Source organism: Loa loa (genome assembly GCF_000183805.2).
Source record: "Loa loa unplaced genomic scaffold supercont3.103, whole genome shotgun sequence".
In the NCBI taxonomy this organism is placed as follows: domain Eukaryota; kingdom Metazoa; phylum Nematoda; class Chromadorea; order Rhabditida; family Onchocercidae; genus Loa; species Loa loa.
The window spans coordinates 181,928-200,673 of NW_018108283.1; the positions used below are offsets into that span (position 1 = coordinate 181,928).

The 18,746-nt window shown below is 31.9% G+C and overlaps 1 protein-coding gene across 1 annotated transcript; it reads right to left on the bottom strand.

Annotated features, from left to right (window-relative positions):
• Positions 1 to 1,105: 1,105 nt before the first annotated feature.
• Positions 1,106 to 16,805, bottom strand: LOAG_17617 (hypothetical protein; the record flags this gene model as incomplete). The annotated part of the gene is made up of 20 exons (XM_020450279.1): positions 1,106 to 1,472; positions 1,876 to 2,035; positions 2,365 to 2,470; positions 2,540 to 2,645; positions 2,909 to 3,114; positions 3,347 to 3,533; positions 3,616 to 3,699; positions 6,649 to 6,805; positions 11,707 to 11,785; positions 12,884 to 13,077; positions 13,408 to 13,579; positions 13,649 to 13,790; positions 14,147 to 14,316; positions 14,743 to 14,862; positions 15,149 to 15,244; positions 15,461 to 15,603; positions 15,708 to 15,801; positions 16,070 to 16,225; positions 16,391 to 16,468; positions 16,658 to 16,805. The coding sequence occupies 20 exons, from the start codon at positions 16,803 to 16,805 to the stop codon at positions 1,311 to 1,313; spliced, it is 2,760 nt and encodes a 919-aa protein (XP_020306072.1). The 3' UTR covers positions 1,106 to 1,310.
• Between the last annotated feature and the right edge of the window lie 1,941 nt (positions 16,806 to 18,746).

Consider the following 18,746-nt stretch of genomic DNA (forward strand, 5'->3'; position numbering starts at 1 on the left):
CTGCCGTTGCTGCTGCTGCTGCTGCTGCTGCTGCTGCTGCTGCAATATAAATTCCTATCAATTAATCTCTTTTAGCAAGCGACCAGTATGTCAGCAAAGGATGCGAGAACAAAACATTCAGGTAAGAGTTGCTCGGAATACGCATTAATGTCTTAACAGTATCTGTAAGCAATCCCAGGCTAAAAGCTCATTAAATATGATGAGCTTTTTTGAAATTTCGCGAAATTCTTTTAGAATTTGTTATTTGATTTTGCTGGTGAAATGATCTTTGAACATAAACGTTGCACGAACTGTGATTTGAATGCAAAAGATGTTTTCTTGCTTCCATTAACAATTCTTTAACTAATTTGAGCTATGTTCAATTCTCAGATTGGTGAACGGTGAATCATACATACGGGAAACTTCGGAACTCATCGAGAAGCCACACTGTACCACGGAGTACATGTTCGGGATTCAAAACATTGTCTGTTACTGTAACGATATTGATTTCTGTAACAGGAGTCAAAAGCCTGAGGGTACACTTATTGTGATGTCATTCACTCTCTTCCTCATACTATTTAATTTCATTTTCTAGCTTATTACTTTTTTCTAACAAAAAAAAAACTTGTCAACTAATTTGCAATTGTGAACTCTTTTTTTTTGAACTTTCGGGATATCTTCTAAAGAAGAAATGAAACAAAGTCTATAGTTGCTGGAACTGGAATTGAAAGTATGCACAGTTTGCATTTAACAAAGTTTTATTTAATTTACCCAATTTTTCGCATTTCCCTTTGCAATCTCATACATGTTTGTGTCATCATTTGAAAAATATTTATGCACCACTTTTTAAAGCCTATTTATAAACATCATATATAAAACACATTTATAAAGAACCGTTACTGAAATTTCATTCTCAAAATCTTTTTGTGACATATTACCATCAATATTGAATTACATTCAGTGCACCGTACTGCTGACATACCTATTACAGACATGGTTGATATCATACTCATATCGACTCATAACTTAATTACTGTAAACATAAACTGTGCTACACCAATCAATTATTTTCTACCTGATCATTCTCACAGCAATTTCATTCCTTATTAACATTATTAATGTAAGGGAACATTGTTATAGTGATGAGATTAAAGTGATGCATAAAGTTTGATAAGTTATGAGCATTTCAGGTATATAAACAAAAACACAAAGTGGAATGTATGTTACAATGAGTAATGTAAATACAATTAAGAAAGTGAAAAATGAATACAACCCATCCTGTAGAAGATTTTATGATTTGTAAAACTTTAGATTCATTAGTACAACCCTCATTAATTCTTGAATAAGCGATGCCACATACAAATAGGTAATCCAGTCTTCCGGATCATTTGTAACCAGTGAACATATCCGGCTCCTGGACACATCGGCCCAATCACGCAATGTCCAATTGGAATCGGCCCATTATTACAATCAGCCGGATCAGTATCGAACATCTGTAAAGGGATCACATTACTTTCGCTCGTCCGACCATTCTACCACGATCTTATCAATTCAATTACTGGCCCGTATCACGCAGTAACGATTTGAAAGCTTGCATTATGAGTTCTGAGGGAACGTATAATCCATCCCATCAGTGATTGGACTGTTACAGTATGACAGATGAAAGTCTGATTGGATGAATTTCGAAAAATAAACTAATTTAAAGTAAATATTGTAAGAGAAATAATGGAAGTAATGAATAAACAAATAAAGTCAATCAATAATAAACTGAAAGAGAACGCTACAACTATAATGGCTTCTAGCCAAACAAGTACTTTTGGCTTTGAATTCATTCATTAAAAAAAAAAGGAAAGGAAAAGAAAAAAAAAACAGGAGAAGAATTTATGAGTAACTCACTTCGATGACAATATGACATCTATCAAGCATTTGTGGAGTGACATGAAACAAAAAGGACTCCGAAAAGATGGCATCCGTCGGTCGTATTATAAGCGTTGTATCAGAACAACCAGCTGAGGGAGAAGACAACGGAGGACTTGATGTGGATGGCTTTTGTGTGCTGAAATAGAAATTGATCAACAATGAATAAAGTAATGACAACTTAACAATCAACAATTACTAAAACTGATTGTACTTTGCATTAAAAAATGGAACAGATTTCTTCGAATTAAAATTATGTCACTAATAAATTACCATATCATAAGGTGCTGCAAATACAATAGCATGAACTCATAGACTTATCGATCCATTGACAAGTACATTTGCAGGATATAAAATTCCCAACTATTTCAATTTGGTATTCTAACCATTAAAGTTCATATATACTTCTGGCCTGCACTTTTGAAATTTTATTGCACTGATAAAGTTGAACTGATAAATGTTTCCTACCAATCAGTAGTGAGGCATCTATTACAAATAGACGTTGGTGTCACCGTTGTTTGTTTCTGCTCCAACAGACGGCGCTTATCGAACAACATTACCCGAGCAAACGGTTCTGAAACAAATTTACCTATTTGCATTTTAAGAACTTAATTTCAAATCTGAAATTTAAAACCCAACTTACTGTTATTAAAAGGTAACAACTTGGCCTTTTTGACAGTGGCTGTTACGAATTGTACATTTGGTGCATATGTTAGGATGGTTAGCACTTCTGTTTCATACTTTGTGCCCTAAAAAAAATTATTTTGCGTTTTTTTATTGAAATATTAGAAGTTTTTAGTCCAATGATTTTAACTGAAAAGTTTTCTATAAATAAGAAAATGGAAGAGGCCTTCAAGGTGTTCAATCAATAGAAACGGTAAATAGAGGGAGAGGGAGGAAGAGTGAATCACAATAAATTTTATTCAATCTTCCGTATGTTTTACAATTTTTTTCCATAAATTTGAAATTAAAAAAAAACTTGAATTAACATGAAGAATAAATAGAAAGATACAGGAGTTGTATCAGCACAGGAGAGCGACAAATCAATTTCATCCGCTTTATTATTTCTTGCTAGCACTTCCGGTAGAGTTTCCGGTTCCGTTTGGAAAATCTGTTCCTCAAATTCGCAATCAAACAAATTCCGTGGTGTATTTTCTTCATTTGACAAGAATTTCGTTAGAGGATCCTTATGTGGTGCTAGTTTTTCACCTTTTAGCTCTGCAATAGATTATCACCAGTTTAGAAAAGTTAGACCGAAATCAAAATTTAAGAATTGCAGCATTATGATAACAAAGTTGAATTATAATTACACTTTGCATATTGCCACCTATCAGCCTTAATGTCAATTGAAGAGAATACTTCACCTGAATAAAGTAAACAGATCATTAAAAATGAAGAAAGAAAAAGATTTGGCAGTTAATTAGAGCCGAATAACTTGTTAGTTGTATACCTCCATGTTTATCACCCCATTCTCGAAATTCATGTCTGGCTGCCCGTCCAAATCGATGTACTCCAAGCTTCAATTCAGTGTTAGTACGATTAGCACGAGCTGCAGGTGCAGCCTGATTCTTGCCCGCATTGATCATCGATTTTGGAGCCCAAGATGCCGATTGATCAGCACCAGCCTGTGAAGGTGGCTGAAATTCATTCAATGTTGGAACACTTGCATTTGCATTTGCACTTCAAACAATAAAGATGACTTGAAGAGGATGAACGAACCACTTTGTGTAATTGCACACCATAATGTGGTCGATTATTCAATGACTGATACTCGAAAAAATGTTTCGCTAAGAAATTCATTCCCTAAAAATTGGACAGTTAGCCAATGCTATAATCGATTGGTCATTACTCTTATTCTCTTTTCTTTTCTTCAGTTTTAACCATTGTTGTAACAATAAAAAGTAACTTGTTATTGTTCTCATTTTTTATTGAGTATTATTCTTACCTTTACAATATTGATTGCATGCGTTTGTTGGAATGAAATTGGTCAAAGAGAATTTCAATGGTGACGAAAATGAAATTTTAGTCATTGATAACTCAACTTTAATTTCATGGGACGACTATTTAAACAAAGAATTCATATCATATTAAATACATTAAAATGCTGTACTTCAGGCTTTATCTTCATCACATCCCCTCAAAAACAAAAGGAAAGAGAGGAATATGAAACGATTATATGCAAATAACATAGAGAATGATAGATGGATAGATATGGACTCCATAAGCTTGTTTTGAAGCCTATTGTTGAAATAAGAGGCTCTGCTAGGCTGAACAGATGTTGTGGGTCAACAGGGGAACCTCTCCACTCAGCTTCAAAAGTGACATCTGCAAAGAAGCTAATGATGAAAATGACATCATATTAGGTATCGCACTGCAATCTTTCTGTTTTCAGGCCGAAAATCTAAAATACGTCTTTTTATCTACGAATAATTATAATTCATGTATTTAAGAGATGAAGAAGAATTGGCTTTAGAGAAGGAATCGACGCTGATTTAACATCTGTAGTAATGGAATGGAATCCTCTCAACGAATGAGAATCCAGCGAACATTCTAAGTTAAACGTTAAACAATTGACTCCATTGGATTTTCAATGCTATCTTGACAACGAATCTGCTCGCACATCCGAGCAATCTTTTATCATTAACTTAATCAACCCATCTTGCCAAGTTATGAAAGGATCTGACGTAATGCATTGAGTTTATGGCATAAAATGCCACCATTGTCGAAAAGTGATGTCTTATAATGTGCTGTAAAATCGATAGAATCAATGACATGACTCTAATGCAGAGCAGATTGAAATAGAAATATTTCAAGAAGAAGAAGGAGAAGAGGATTGATGTTGTCGGATGATAGTAAATCGAATTAAAACGAAAATTCGAAAATTAGTAATTTGACGATTTTTTGGAAGTTGATTTTGACGAATTTCGTTGTGATTTGACGATTTTTGTGATGTTGAAAACTTGCTGTTCTTCAACACTTTCGATAGATTTCGTAAATGCTATAGCATTTATGTTATTTTTGACTTACAAATGAAACATTTACCCCTCAAGAAATTTCACGCATTAAACTTAAACTCACTTCCCACAACCCACATTTTATGAGACAAAATTATCAATTTACTGCAGCCAAGGTTGATAATTGCTAAGGATGAATTCCAAGGATATGCTATGCTCAGTGTTTTATTGGCGCAAATACACCTCCAATCACGCCATCAATAAACCAAACAATAATAGTGCATCCGAATGCAGGCTGCATTGCAATAAATATTTGTAAAATAGGAAAAATACAAAGCGCTTTAGATGGAAGCAAAATCATGGCTAACATGATATTCACACCTTAAATAATACTTCTAGTTAATAGAAGTGTCATTCACAGGCAGTATTTGCATCTATCGTTCCCACATCTTAAGCTAATCTTCAAAAGTGTATGAATAAACAAAAATTATTTCTTATTAGCATGAATCATTAAGAACATTACTTTACCTTCTTAGTTTGCAGTTATTCCGTTCTTTATTGATTCAAAAGTAAAGTCAATATTGCCATACTTCTTCAGAAAAAGAAAGATGAACAGCAGAAGGTGACGATTTCTTTGAAAAAACTAAAGCAGTAGAAGGTTTGTGCTATTTTCACGCTCAATTTTCAAGCCAAAATTTTCTTCCATAAAATTCAACTTACTATAAGTAACAGAGATTTAACACAACACATTGTCTTTATTAATTTGCCATGGTAGATGAGGACAAGAATATGACACACATCTACTGACTTTACACTTGTAATTAAATTGTAAGGAACAGGAACATCTTTCATTTTGATATTATTTTATCCCAAAGGATCCAGCTAAAATTCCGATATTCAAACAGGTAAGTAAGAAGGATTCTGATAAGTATTTAAAGAGATAACAAAACAAAATAGAATCAGAATCTTATTAGAAGGGAATTTGTAAATTTACATACTTTTTAAATTAAGGTATCACAAATCGCACTTATAGAATATGAAAATTCAAATGGAACATTCTGTTGGTGATCCAAATAGTCTGTCGAAATTTATCAAATAATGAAATATTAATAATCTAAAATTTGTCAAAAATCAGATGAAAGAAAAGATCCCCAAAGATTGGGTCAGCAAGCTAAGTGATTCCATTCGCTTAATTCATCATTTCGGTGAAGCAATATTAATCATTAGAAACAGGATGTTCTTATGTCATCTACGACAGCTTATCTTACAGCTTTCATCTTCTCACTCCTGTACTTTTCGCTAATCAACAAGCAATATGCTGTCATAATGATGTTAATAATATTCAATTGTACGGGGATTACTTCAAATTTCTTTCCAAAATTTCGCTTCTCTTTTTTTCTGGCCACAATTAAACTTTTCTATTCTGAAATTATTAATGCTTTGACCTTTCAAAGATTCAAAATAATTGCAGTAATTATACTTTATCAAAAATCGAAACAGATATGAAAGTCGGGCAAAAAATGGGAATGTTGAATAGGAATGATGTAATTTTCCAAAGTATGACTTATCTTAGATAACCTGTAATGACAGTTAAGAAATGAATAGCGTCGTCAAGGAAATGCTCTAAAGATTAGGCTCTTCTTGTGATTTCTTGTTTCTGGATAGATTCTTGACAAATATGATTCTTGAACCAATTAATATATTTCAATTATTTTAGGGAACGGACCCTTTAAAAAATTAAGAATGAAAGAAAGAAAGATATTACAAAAAAGGTAAAGGAAAACGCAAAATTGATCACCTGATATGTGAAAAAAGTTGCATCTTGGATATTGCTGTCAAGTGTAAGGCCATTGAGATAAGAGCTAAGCTGATCACTGATGTGGACTAGACTTAGATCCGTTTGAGTTACAATTCCAACTTTGTTGCTTCGCTGTCGCTCCACGGATGACAATGTACTAAAAACCAATTTAGAATGAATGTGAAAGCAAAGGTACGAACTTAACTTTAACAACAAACTTGTAATACCATTTTTTTTTCAATTATATTTCTTAGATTTGGATCAAATTATCACTCCATCGACCTGATCCACTTCATTTGCAATTTAATTTAAAAAAAAAAAGACGTTTTCTTTCCATTGCGGTCACCGACCATTTGACAAACGAATTACACGTTTTAGCGATGTGGAAGAGTGATTACAAACTTACTATTCTTTTTCTTCGCTCAAAATTTTCATTTTTCTTTTAAATGAAACAGATATAACTTGCTTTCCTAAGCCCAAGCATAATTTAAATTTTTTTTTAGCGGAGAAGATTTGGACAAATTCTTTGTTAATTCAAATTTTATAGCAAAATTTTTACATTTCAAAATTAAAATAAAGTCATGGAGGCTGATAATAGTGGTTAAGTTTATATTAGAAAAGCGTAATAAGTAGCAGCAAGTAACTGCTGCATCAAAAATAATATTAATGAGTCCAAATAATGAGAAGTGGCTTTTGTGATCTGTTGAAGAAAGCTTAAAAACGCTTCATGCTGTTGTCGACTACATTTACCATAAATTTCAAGTTTGCGAAATGACAAAAATATCTTTAGCATTAAGCACTTAAATGACATAATCGCCAATAACTTCATGACAAGTAAAAAGATTGACAGTCAACAGGGTAAAAAATGATTTTAAATGATGAAAAAGTTTGCTATAAATCATGAATGAAATTTTCAAATAAAATAAGCATTAACATATGGAAGAAATATCTTAAAGATGATATTTCACATGTTTACGAGCAAATTTGATGTGTAATCGCGGATTTATTCATATTTGAAGAATAATTTATCATTTAACTAGAAATCTGCTTATCAGAAATACTCAAACACATAATTATTAACTTTAGCAAAACTTTATCTGACTAGAGAAATCATTCAATTTGTACAAACAATACTACTAAAAGATTCCTAAAATTTATTAAAAAGAATATATAAAATATCAATAGAATCACCGTATCGATGACATTTTGTATTTATTTTAAAGTTGAATGTCAAATAGTTTTATAAAATTATGTTCAAAAAGAACTAAATGACCTTCTTGGTGATAGTAAAATTATTGTCAGAACAATTTTTAATTATTTCACTAGTAAAAATTTGCAGAAAACTTTCGCGATCAATTAAGTATTATATGAGCTTATATTTAAATTTAGTTTATCCAAAAAAAGAAATTTCAATTTATCAAAATTTACTATTTGGCTTCAAAATTTCCGTCTTTTTATTGAAGAGGAGGTTTGAACATCATAAAATTGTATTACATGCCAGAAAAGTTCCGTTTTATTTTAATGCAAGTTTCAGTTTTTTTGACATGTTAATACTGATATGTGATATGTGATATCGATATCATCTCAGTTTAAACACTCCGAAATATAACTTCGCCAAAACATAATTGCCACATATTAATTTTGAATAAGATAATAATATTGAGATTTAATATTTTTTGTAATTAATAACAAAAGAAATAATTGAGGAAATCGTGAAAGCCTTAGGATATGCAATGGATTTATGTATTCTAAAGCCTTACGCACTTTCAGGCTTTATTTGTTTAAGAAAACCGTTGCTATTAGCAGTTCGTCTACTGCTATTGTTTTAGCAGCTTTCCTACTATTCAATTCAAGAAAATGTTATCAAATTGACGCTTTTATTATTTTTGTATGTTTTTCTGTTCTTTGGGCTAATGCTCATTTTTTAGCGTAAATGACGTTTGAAAAAACGATTAGAAAAGTTCATATCAGTAAGCTGGCTAGTAACAAGTGAAAAGCTTTTGAGGGAAATGGAAAAGAGGGAGAAAAGAATTTCCTTTGGCATACTTCTTTCAGCCAATTTGAATTAAATTTCAACGATGGACAATTCTTTTCGCAGATGTTTTTGACTGCGTCATGAATGCCTGAATGGGTAAAAAATTTGAATTAAAATAATATTAACAGCTAGTTTCGTGCTGAAACTCGTACCTAACAGTATTGATGACAATATTGATGACAACTTTATAGCTATATTAAAAACAACTTTAAGCAGAAAAAAGTTCACTTTCCAGAAGCTATCATTTCATGTTTATGACAGCAATGGTTTCAGTGTTCTAAATTTATTCATTTAAAAACTTATACACTTGTTTTTCCTGTTATAACTACGATAATTCAGGAAGGAACTAGCAAACAAAGTTTGGCTCTTTACGTTTTCATCTAGTTCCTTAGAACATCCTTAAGTATCCTTAACTTCATCCTTAAGTTAACATCTTTTACCATTCAGGAAATACCTTTTATAAAGCTGATAAGAAGAGTGAGGTAGAAAATCATATTTTACGTCTCCCTCTGATAAATCGATTAATAGCTTCTTGAAAGGAATCGGAAAGAATGTAAGCAGCTAACTAAGCTTTCTGACGTGATGAATACTATAAGAAATGAATAAGTTTGGGGAAGTAAGCGGAGTTAGAAGGGTTGGCAAAGTGAAAGAGGCTAGCAGTAAACTCGACAAAAGGCAAATTGAATTTGACAAAGCATGATCTAACTGCGCCCATTGCTACAGAGTTGAAAGGAGGAAGAACGGGGAGGATTCAAAAGAAAAGAAGGAAAGTTTCAGCGCCAAATAAGAGGGGCAGGTACTGGACAATTCTCAAATTTCCTCCTTTATTTTAATTAATACAAAAATTGCTGGAGATATTCGCATCAAAGTGGTCAGTTTTATCACTAAGACTTTGCTGGAACAGTAGGCCAGAAGGGAATTAATAAGGTTTTTTGTTGGCTGACCATGGATGGACGGTTGAATGCCACATTCCACAACATTCCGAGGGAATAAATTAATGTTTGCCGTATTTTGGCCGTTTCATGTGATTCAATCCGTCAATATCAAGCAAATTGTTACTCCAAACTAATACAATTAGAAAAAGGAAAATTAAATAGTGAAATTTGAGTATTATTGTGAAAAATTTCAATTTCACATTCTAAAAACTCTCAGAAAGATTAAATTTGCATCAGAAAAATCATCATCTTGCATCAGAAAAAAAAAATTTGCATCAAAAATTTGCATCAGAAAAAATTGCATCAATTTGGAATTGAAAAAAACACGGAAGAAATTATAGAAAAGTAGGAAGTTTTGTTTTTTAAAAAATGCCCTTAGGTATTTTAATCTCATAAGAAAACACTAGAAAATACAATTTAATTTTTCTAAAATAAGTTTAGCCAAAATAAGAAAGCGGAAGATGTTATAGAGAATTAGAAAGTTTCTATCTAGTGTAACTACGTTGTGCTTATTTCTCTACCGGTGATTGATTCCTGAATGCACTACCGAATCATCGATTTGAACCATGACTGCTTAAAACATTAAAAAAGACATTGAAATTAAAAAAGATTGAGAAAATGTGATAAGAGTTCCGTGCTAATCATGCTAACCAGATAGTTCTTACGATGCAAAAGATATTAAAGAGAATTGATAATCTATTCAGTTTTCTGAACACTATTAATTTGAATATTTCTTGAAAGGTATAATGAGATTCTTCCTAAGAAGACCATCAGTATTATCCATTGCCGAGTGCACAGGAAAAGATAGTAATTTAATTTAAGAAAATTCTCATTAACATTTGCTCTATTTTGTGTCTTTCTATCTTTATAAGCTATACGATTGCATTTCAGTAAATTTAACTTGCTATGAATCGCTCTTCTGATTCTGTTGAAATAGGATGTGTTCAGAAAGTTTACTTGTTAAAATTTTTAGAATGTCCATTATCATTTACAAATTGTATTGTGAGCATTTGCTGACCTGATCTATCCCAGATTGCATTAAAAAAATTAAGACGATGTTAATTAATGAGCAAAAATCACTGTGAAATTCTCGTTTTTGTGAATGAAACGATCCCCAAAATATATTTCCTCTGGTACTTCTAAAATCTTTTAGTGAAAAATCAATAATCTCCAAAACATCTGGAAGTAGCAAAAGTTTACGTGCACACTCATATATAATTGAAACAGAGTAGTGTTTGTAGTAAATTTTTCTGAAATTCACTACAAAAAACATCCTAATGAATTGAAAACAATTTACAAGAAGTTATGGAAGGGAAGCATGTGGCAAAGCAAATTTCCGTCCTTAGATAATCTTTTTCCTTTTGTTTCTCTTTTCTACCGTTTAGGACAAAATCTTCTAATGTCTCAGACATTTTTGGATAACATTAACAACACGATTACATCATGCGAAAAGAAGGAAAATAACTATGTAAGCAAGTTAATAAGAACTAATTTAGGAGTTGTTAATTAGCATCAGAAAATACTTGGCATTTCTTGCATTCATTTAGCAAGCATAATTATAAAGAAATAAAGTGCTCACTGCTGCGATATTTGAAATATAAAAATATATGTTGAAAAATAATGGTCAAAAGCCGCTTTCCTTACTTAAGCAATTCTCTATTCAAATTGCCGTTTGCAGTTATGCTAAAATGTCAACACTGCTGTCATATTCATCTCGAAATGCCTATTGAAGGAATTAAGCAAAAAGGAAAAATTTTGAATATACGTCAAAAATGATGAAGATAACAACAGTCTTTTTAGTGTTTGGTTTTGGACTGACCAAACATGCTCTCTCGGAAGTTTACCTTCTCGAGCAGTGTCTTTCTCAGGAGTTTATTTTCTCGAGCAATGTCTTTTAAGGTAAATTTAGCAAAATTTGCAAGTTTTTTGACAAAATAAAATCAAGAGAGAAATATCCATTGCTCATTTTGACATTTTTACTAATCTTTGACCTAAACCAATTATCCGTCTCATAGTGGCATTAATGATGAGATTACTTTTTAATAAATAATAAATAAAAAAATCTTAGAAAGAGAAATAAAACTGTACTAATCGGTATCCGAATGTGTGACAAGCGATGATAAAGAGGATGACCGATGGCTACTGTTCTTCCAATCGCTCGAGAAACCTAAAAATAATGATAAGGTAACTAGCCTAAAGTACGCATTCTAGTCTGAGAAACTGTTAGTTGTACGAGTAAGTCATATTTTGATAAATCTATTATTCTTTAAATTATCGTAATTTCTGCACTATGTTCATAAAAGAAACGATGAATTAAATACAGTACTCCCTAGATGTGAACGGTAATTACATATAACTGATCAGGTCAGAAATACAAAATGATATAAGAAGAAGATTACATTGTACGAAAAGATATTATGCATATTAAACATGATTTCTGGATTTCTGATGCCCGAATGGGGGTGGTCTGCGTACTTCCCATTTACCTCGACCAGTGGTCAATTCGAATTATGCATTTTCTCAGTACTAACGCTGACTCTCACTGAATCCCTCCTATCTCTTATCATTAAGAAACCATGAGCTGAGATATGAAATATAAAAGGAAGATAAAAAGAGGCTATGGTCATCCGCCTGTGTCTGGCCCAGCTATTTTAGTTCAAAACTTGTCATTAGTTTCTAAACAAATAGAATCAATGATATTAAAAGTAAGCACAAGCAATAAGAACTGATAATCAGAGAAAATACAGATGCTCTAACAAAGCTATATAATCGGAAACCAATATTCATGCATCATTACAGCCTTTGCGAAAAATTTATGCTAATTGCAGCTGTCCCACCTGCTTCAAACCATTTTACAATGGAGCGATTGAGGACCAAAGTAAAGCTCTAACTAACAATTTTCCTCAAAATTAATAGCTGCATTCTCTCCAAGGATTGATAGAGCAATGAAATTTTCGCATGTTTTTAAATAAAGATTGAAAGGTGTGATATGAAATACTTCAAATATCAAAGTCAAGAATGCCAAAAGGCAGGGGAAATTAATTAATAGCTGTAATTGCTAGCAAAGGTATCAACAGCTATTAATAGGAGATTAATTAATAGCGAAAGTATTCAGGTAGGTAATATTGCAATTTTGAAATCTTTTTGTTGAGTTTCAGGTTGTTCTTTATTTTCTTATTTAAAATTTCGGAAAATTCTTACAACTTTTTTCCGTTTAGGATCTTTGTTGATATGCCAAAAAGAGATAGACTATTTATTTACTTACTGTATTTCGGTGGCAGATAATGATCAAGCATCAACGATGACAAATTATCATCATCCTCTTCATCATCCGAATAGAAGGAAGGAAGTGAATCCAGTTCTGGATAACAATCAAGTATTTCTTTTCCCATTTCATTTCGCAAGAAAGCATCCGTCGACGAACTTCTCTTTTCCTCTTCTTCATCGTCTTGTTTCTCACTAAAATACAAGAACTAGAAAGGAAAGGTGAAAAAGCTGCCGAAAGATAACTTTTTAATTATTAATTGTGTCGAAAAAACTATCATAAAGATGACTGTTGATAACTACCACAATTATGGCTGCTTCTAAAAGGTTGCAATGGCTAACATAAGATATTTGTAAACTACCTGTTATGCATAAAAATAATACCATACATTATGTATTTAAGCACATTATTTGTACTATTCTATAGATTACATTCTTTGAATAATATATGCTCATCATAGATTAACAGAGTCAGAAAACGTGCTTTTCTCGTACTTTTTGATTCTCTGAGTTCAAAGCGCTCACGTTTCCGTAGAAATACGTGATATTGGTGAATTTTTGCCAGATCTCGATGAAATATATGCCATTTGTCCAGTTACATAACCGTTTGATAATCTCAGATGTTGTAATTTTTCGCTGATTCGTAGATGTTGTTGTTGTGCAAAAGGGAATTCTTTGCAGGCACTGTTTTCTTGAGCTTAAACTTTTAAGTATTATTTCATCCTAAATATAGCAAATATTTCATTATTTCATAAACAGATACTACTTTCAAGTAAACTGCAATCTCGATGCAATTTCGTCGCATATCTGAACTCATCCTTTTCAATGATACATTCTGCTGTTTCACAACTGCTACTTTGCAATGATTTTGTCGGAGTGCTGTCATTTGCATCCTCTTTCAATTGATTCTGAAATTTCAAGGTCTATGACGAATTCTATAACACTGAAAATGAATAATTCCTTAGGTAATTTTCTGCGTGTTTAGGTGAATTGAGTATAAATTATAATTATGCAAATGAATATTCAAAAATTATTTTAAGATTCTCGCATGCAAAATCTGCGATAGGCGGTAGAATAATTACTGTAAGTAAGAGATAAGAAACAATTCTACTTGAACATACGAGTAAATACATCTCCAACTAAAAATGTCCAGTAAAAATTTCGTCGTCAAGTTCAGATGAAAAAATAAAGAATGGTTTATACCACATCATATTAATAAGTAAACTGTTGACAAAAGTCAAACCAAGAGTAATTGATTATAGACCTTATCAGCAACAAATGGTTTCTGAATGACGGGGATAAAGGCTTCGATATCTTCAATATCGTCCTCACTATCCGTGTCATCTATTAATATGAATTCTTGACGATTTGACATCGCTCGACGACAAATTTCATGACAAATTAGCAAATTCAAACCAAGTTGAGGACATGATACTGTAATAATATGAAATTAGCGGCTTATTCAATAGTAGAAATTCGACTTTGCAAGCAAACAATATATTAGTCGATTTAGTTAGACGAAAGTGACTAGAGTATCCTTTTCGGTGATTACTTCACTGCTAAATGTTTTACCTGTCACTAAACGTAAAATAGATCTTAACATTTGAATTTTATCATTTGTAATAATTGGTGGTGCCAAAACAAATATAGAATGAAATTTTGAAATTTTTTAAATTAACACAAAAATATCTGAGGCCATAAAAAACGGAGATTGAAAAATAGTAGCAAAAATTGAGCAAACTTAAAAATATTTGGGAAAGGAAAACCATTTGCTATGTTTTGAAGTTTCGAAAATTTTCCTGAATTTCTGAAATTTTTGTTCAAAAAATACTTTCACAACATTTTTTTAATAAAACTCACGGCTTCTTGTTAAATTTGAACACTCGTGTTGACCTACTACCCTTATTCTTGTTCCGGAATGAATTTCCGATGTTTGTTCAATTACAGCCACCGTTTCTTGCTGCTTACTAATACGTTCACCTAAATATAAAAGATTCTTGTTCATTTCGAAAGCATACTATTTAATTAGCTCAATAGAATGTAATATACAGTATGTTTCATCGTGTTTTCATAATATGTCGGAAACATTACTTCTAGTCGTTATCAATTATTGATAATAGTGACTCATAACTGGAAGATTGAAATATTTTGGATGAGCAATGTGACGAGATTTTATATATCAAAACTCTGTCCGTTAGAAAATCTGACCGTCTTAAGAAATGGTAGTGATGGACAGTCCTGTAAATATATATATTTGAAAACGAACCAGTTTCATCAACCTGATATTCCTCATCGGTAACAATTCGTCCTTGACTTTCATGACCACTGTCATTCGTTGAAGGTGATTTGCCATGTCGAGCTTCTGTAATGTCATCACCATTATCATTGTCATCATCATCATTACCATGTGCATTAGCGAAAGTACATTAAAAAAAAAAGCAAATAAAAACCAACGAACAATGCTAAGTATTTAAAGAATGAAAATTGAAGAATGGTTAGATGAAAGTTCAACCAATGATTTTCAAATAAGTATTGAGACTTTATAATCGTTTCTTTTCAAATACTTTCTAAAGCGAACCTTTTGCATTTAAATGGATGGAAGAATAAATGGGTTGATCATTTTCATTGCTTGGACAATACTTTGTACAACCGTTACTGGAAATTTGCTCGTCGCCATTTTGTCGTCGTTTGGATGAACGCTTTCCGAAAAATGCAAATGTCCTTCAAAAGCGTAGTTGGAAAACATGCAAAGTATAGTACTAAAAAAAGTTCAAAAAAAAGTTTACATAATTAAACTTTGAACAGTATTTGATAGCCATTCATACTTATTTTTCAGCTTAATGATAGAAGAGTTCCTTCGTGGGTCCTTTGATTCTGAAGACGAATGTGGTGAGTGATGTCCTCTTGCTGCTTCACTGCCTAAAATTCTTTCACAGATCTGTCAACAATCCTACATCTTATATGCATTTTCAGGTGGTTATAAATTTCACGACCTGAAATTGCATGCAATTTTACGAAACATTTACCGCTACTATTAAATATCGTTGTTATTGCTTCATTACATTATCAATTACTTATTAACTGTCAGATCACATTGCGTCGATCTTCATTAAGTGTTAATACTTGACATTGCTAATGAAAGTATTCATCAGTTACCGTGCTAATCAGCAAGGGAAGTGAAATAAACCTCGATCCGATTGCTGACTGCGACATTGAACTCCACTATCTGCTAGTAATCTATTTTGATATCTTAACGTTTGCAGCAATGACATTCGTCGACGGCGATATAGGTATGAATTAGAAGAAAGGACCAATGTTTGATCCGAATCACTGCATGTATCAGCTATAAAGTGAGCATTTTCTCCTTTCAAAATCAAATTGAAATTTATCGAATTCTTTGATTGCTAAAATCAAACCATTTACTTTTTAAACTAATCACTTATACTTGCCAATTTACTAATTCATCCAGAATTACGATTATGGAGAGAGTTTTGCAATAAAAGATTACCATTTGAGCCATTATGTTCGGTAGAACTTAGCCTTTGCTTGATTGGTACGTGTTGGATTATTGGCAAACAGAATGGTTCTGAAATTAGAAATATGAACTTTTGGAACAATTTTTGAGGGAAAAATGCAAAATTTTGAATTATTTTATATTTAAGTTAATTGAGATGGAAAGTACTAAATTAGACTATCAGAAGTGAAAGAACTTGTTTAAAAACAAATTTATCGCACATTTTAGCCGCAACATGACGGCAACCTAAACTTAGCTTACCGAAGAGTGATTTGCTTGGTAATTGAGAAAGATAAGTTTTTTGCCCCTCCGAAATAGGCATTAAACTGTGTCGTCGTGGATGTGTACCTTTGTTGTTTCTATCAACCATTAATCGATACAGTATGTAGCCATTTATCATATCCGTCATGATTCTTCCACCTACCGTTTCATTCACCCCACAGTATCCTTTAACTGTTAAGATAGTAAAATTTCCGTCTATGTTAGAATTTCAGGAAGCTTCGATACGTTAGGACGAATATAAGTGGATAGCATCGAAATCATTCCATCGAATCCCACGTTATAAACTAATTTTATAGCTCTCTCTTAATTTTTTCACAATACAATTAATAAACAAAATGCTAGATTTAAGGTATTTTACAACTTTCAAAGTGTAATTTGTATTTTGAAATGATTGTTTGAAAAATCTGAGTGAAATTCAAAAAGCGATAGTAAGTGTCAAAATGTCAAAATTAATCTTTTTTTTTTTCTGGAAATGTCCACTGACCAGGAAAAATTAGCTAGTGATGCTAATTTATTATTTCAGATAATCTTTAATACAAAATCTCCATATATCACTTTTTATCTTCATCTCTTTTTATCATATTGGACTGTTCAAAATTTCTCATTTTAGTTTTCTCTGAATGGTAAACTTTTGAGGTGGAAGAATAGTATGCAGGTGAAATTTTTAAAATTGAAGGGAAAAAGAATTAACCAAATGAGTAATGAGAGATGATATTGATTTAAAGAAACAAATAGTTGATGTATTTTGTCTAGACTTAATACTCGTCGTCCAATGATGTCCCATAGGAGTAAAATAATGCGTGGGTTGGAGAAATGGAAAATAAATCTCAAAATGATTTAATAAAACTACAAGCAAATGGCTTTACTTATCCAGTATGTCCCCAAGTTTTATTATTGAAATGTAAATGTATTTCCGCCTACTCCGTGAACACCTCTTGCAAAAGTGGCAACAAATTCTTCCCATTTCCTCTCTTATTTTGCGGTAGTCTTTGCATTACTTTTAAGTTTTGCTTATCGATTTTTCGCTGTAAAAAACTTTACGTTTTCCTATCTTACGAGTGATTTAAATTCATTTCCAATTCAGGCACTTTGAACAAAAAAGCAACATGAAGCTAAATGTGACAGGTAGATTCCCTTGCTTTATCAGAGTTCCCATTTCTTGAAAATTGAATTCAAGGTTTAAACGGTCATACTTTTTAGGATTCTGCCATTCAAGATTCAAGAAATTCATGTTAAAATGAACTGCAAGGATTATCTTTTCTAACCTAATCCTGCAGTGAAAGGAAAATTAAAACTTTAAGTTGAAAAGAGGATTTTCAGCGGACAGAGTAATCATTTAATTAAATACTTATATGAATGGTTTTTAATATGATTTCTTTTCAAAATACTAAAATGTGCTTAGACAAATGAACGGCAATAGAAAATTAGAAAAGCACTTCCAAGAATTTGTTATACAATAACGTTGGTGTATTATTAGGCATTATTGATGTGAAGAATCAAATAATGACTTCAAAATCACGGGACATCATTTGTTTAGTAGAACCTTACTGAACACTATCTATCGGTTATTAAAGAAAAAGGGATTAGTGCAAATAAAAGACAGTGAATAATCAGCACTCTCTTCTGAAGCTTCCTATGTTTCACTTAACTTTGTATCTTTATTTAGCTAAAATTTGCATCTCTCAAGTTTTAACCACCCTGAATGAAATTAGCAACTTGAACTTGGCAATGCACATTACATGCTAATTATGGGTCAAATATTTAATATCTTTGACCTATCCATTTTTAATACGTAATGTGAAACTTTTAATGCCTAATGATAAACATGAAATACACAAGCAGCAGTATTGATCTAAGAAGTAAAGAAGTAAAAAATTCCAAGTTCAAAAGTCTTGAATTTTCAAAGTTCTAAATTATATTGTTTTTCGCTACTGTAAATCAACAAATGTAAAATAATTGAACTCGATACGGATAAATAACAGTCAGCTCTCTCCCTCTCTCTCTCTCTCTCTCTTCTTTCACTGTTAAATACTACCCGAATTGTTTTAGTTTAAGTTTTAGTAAATTT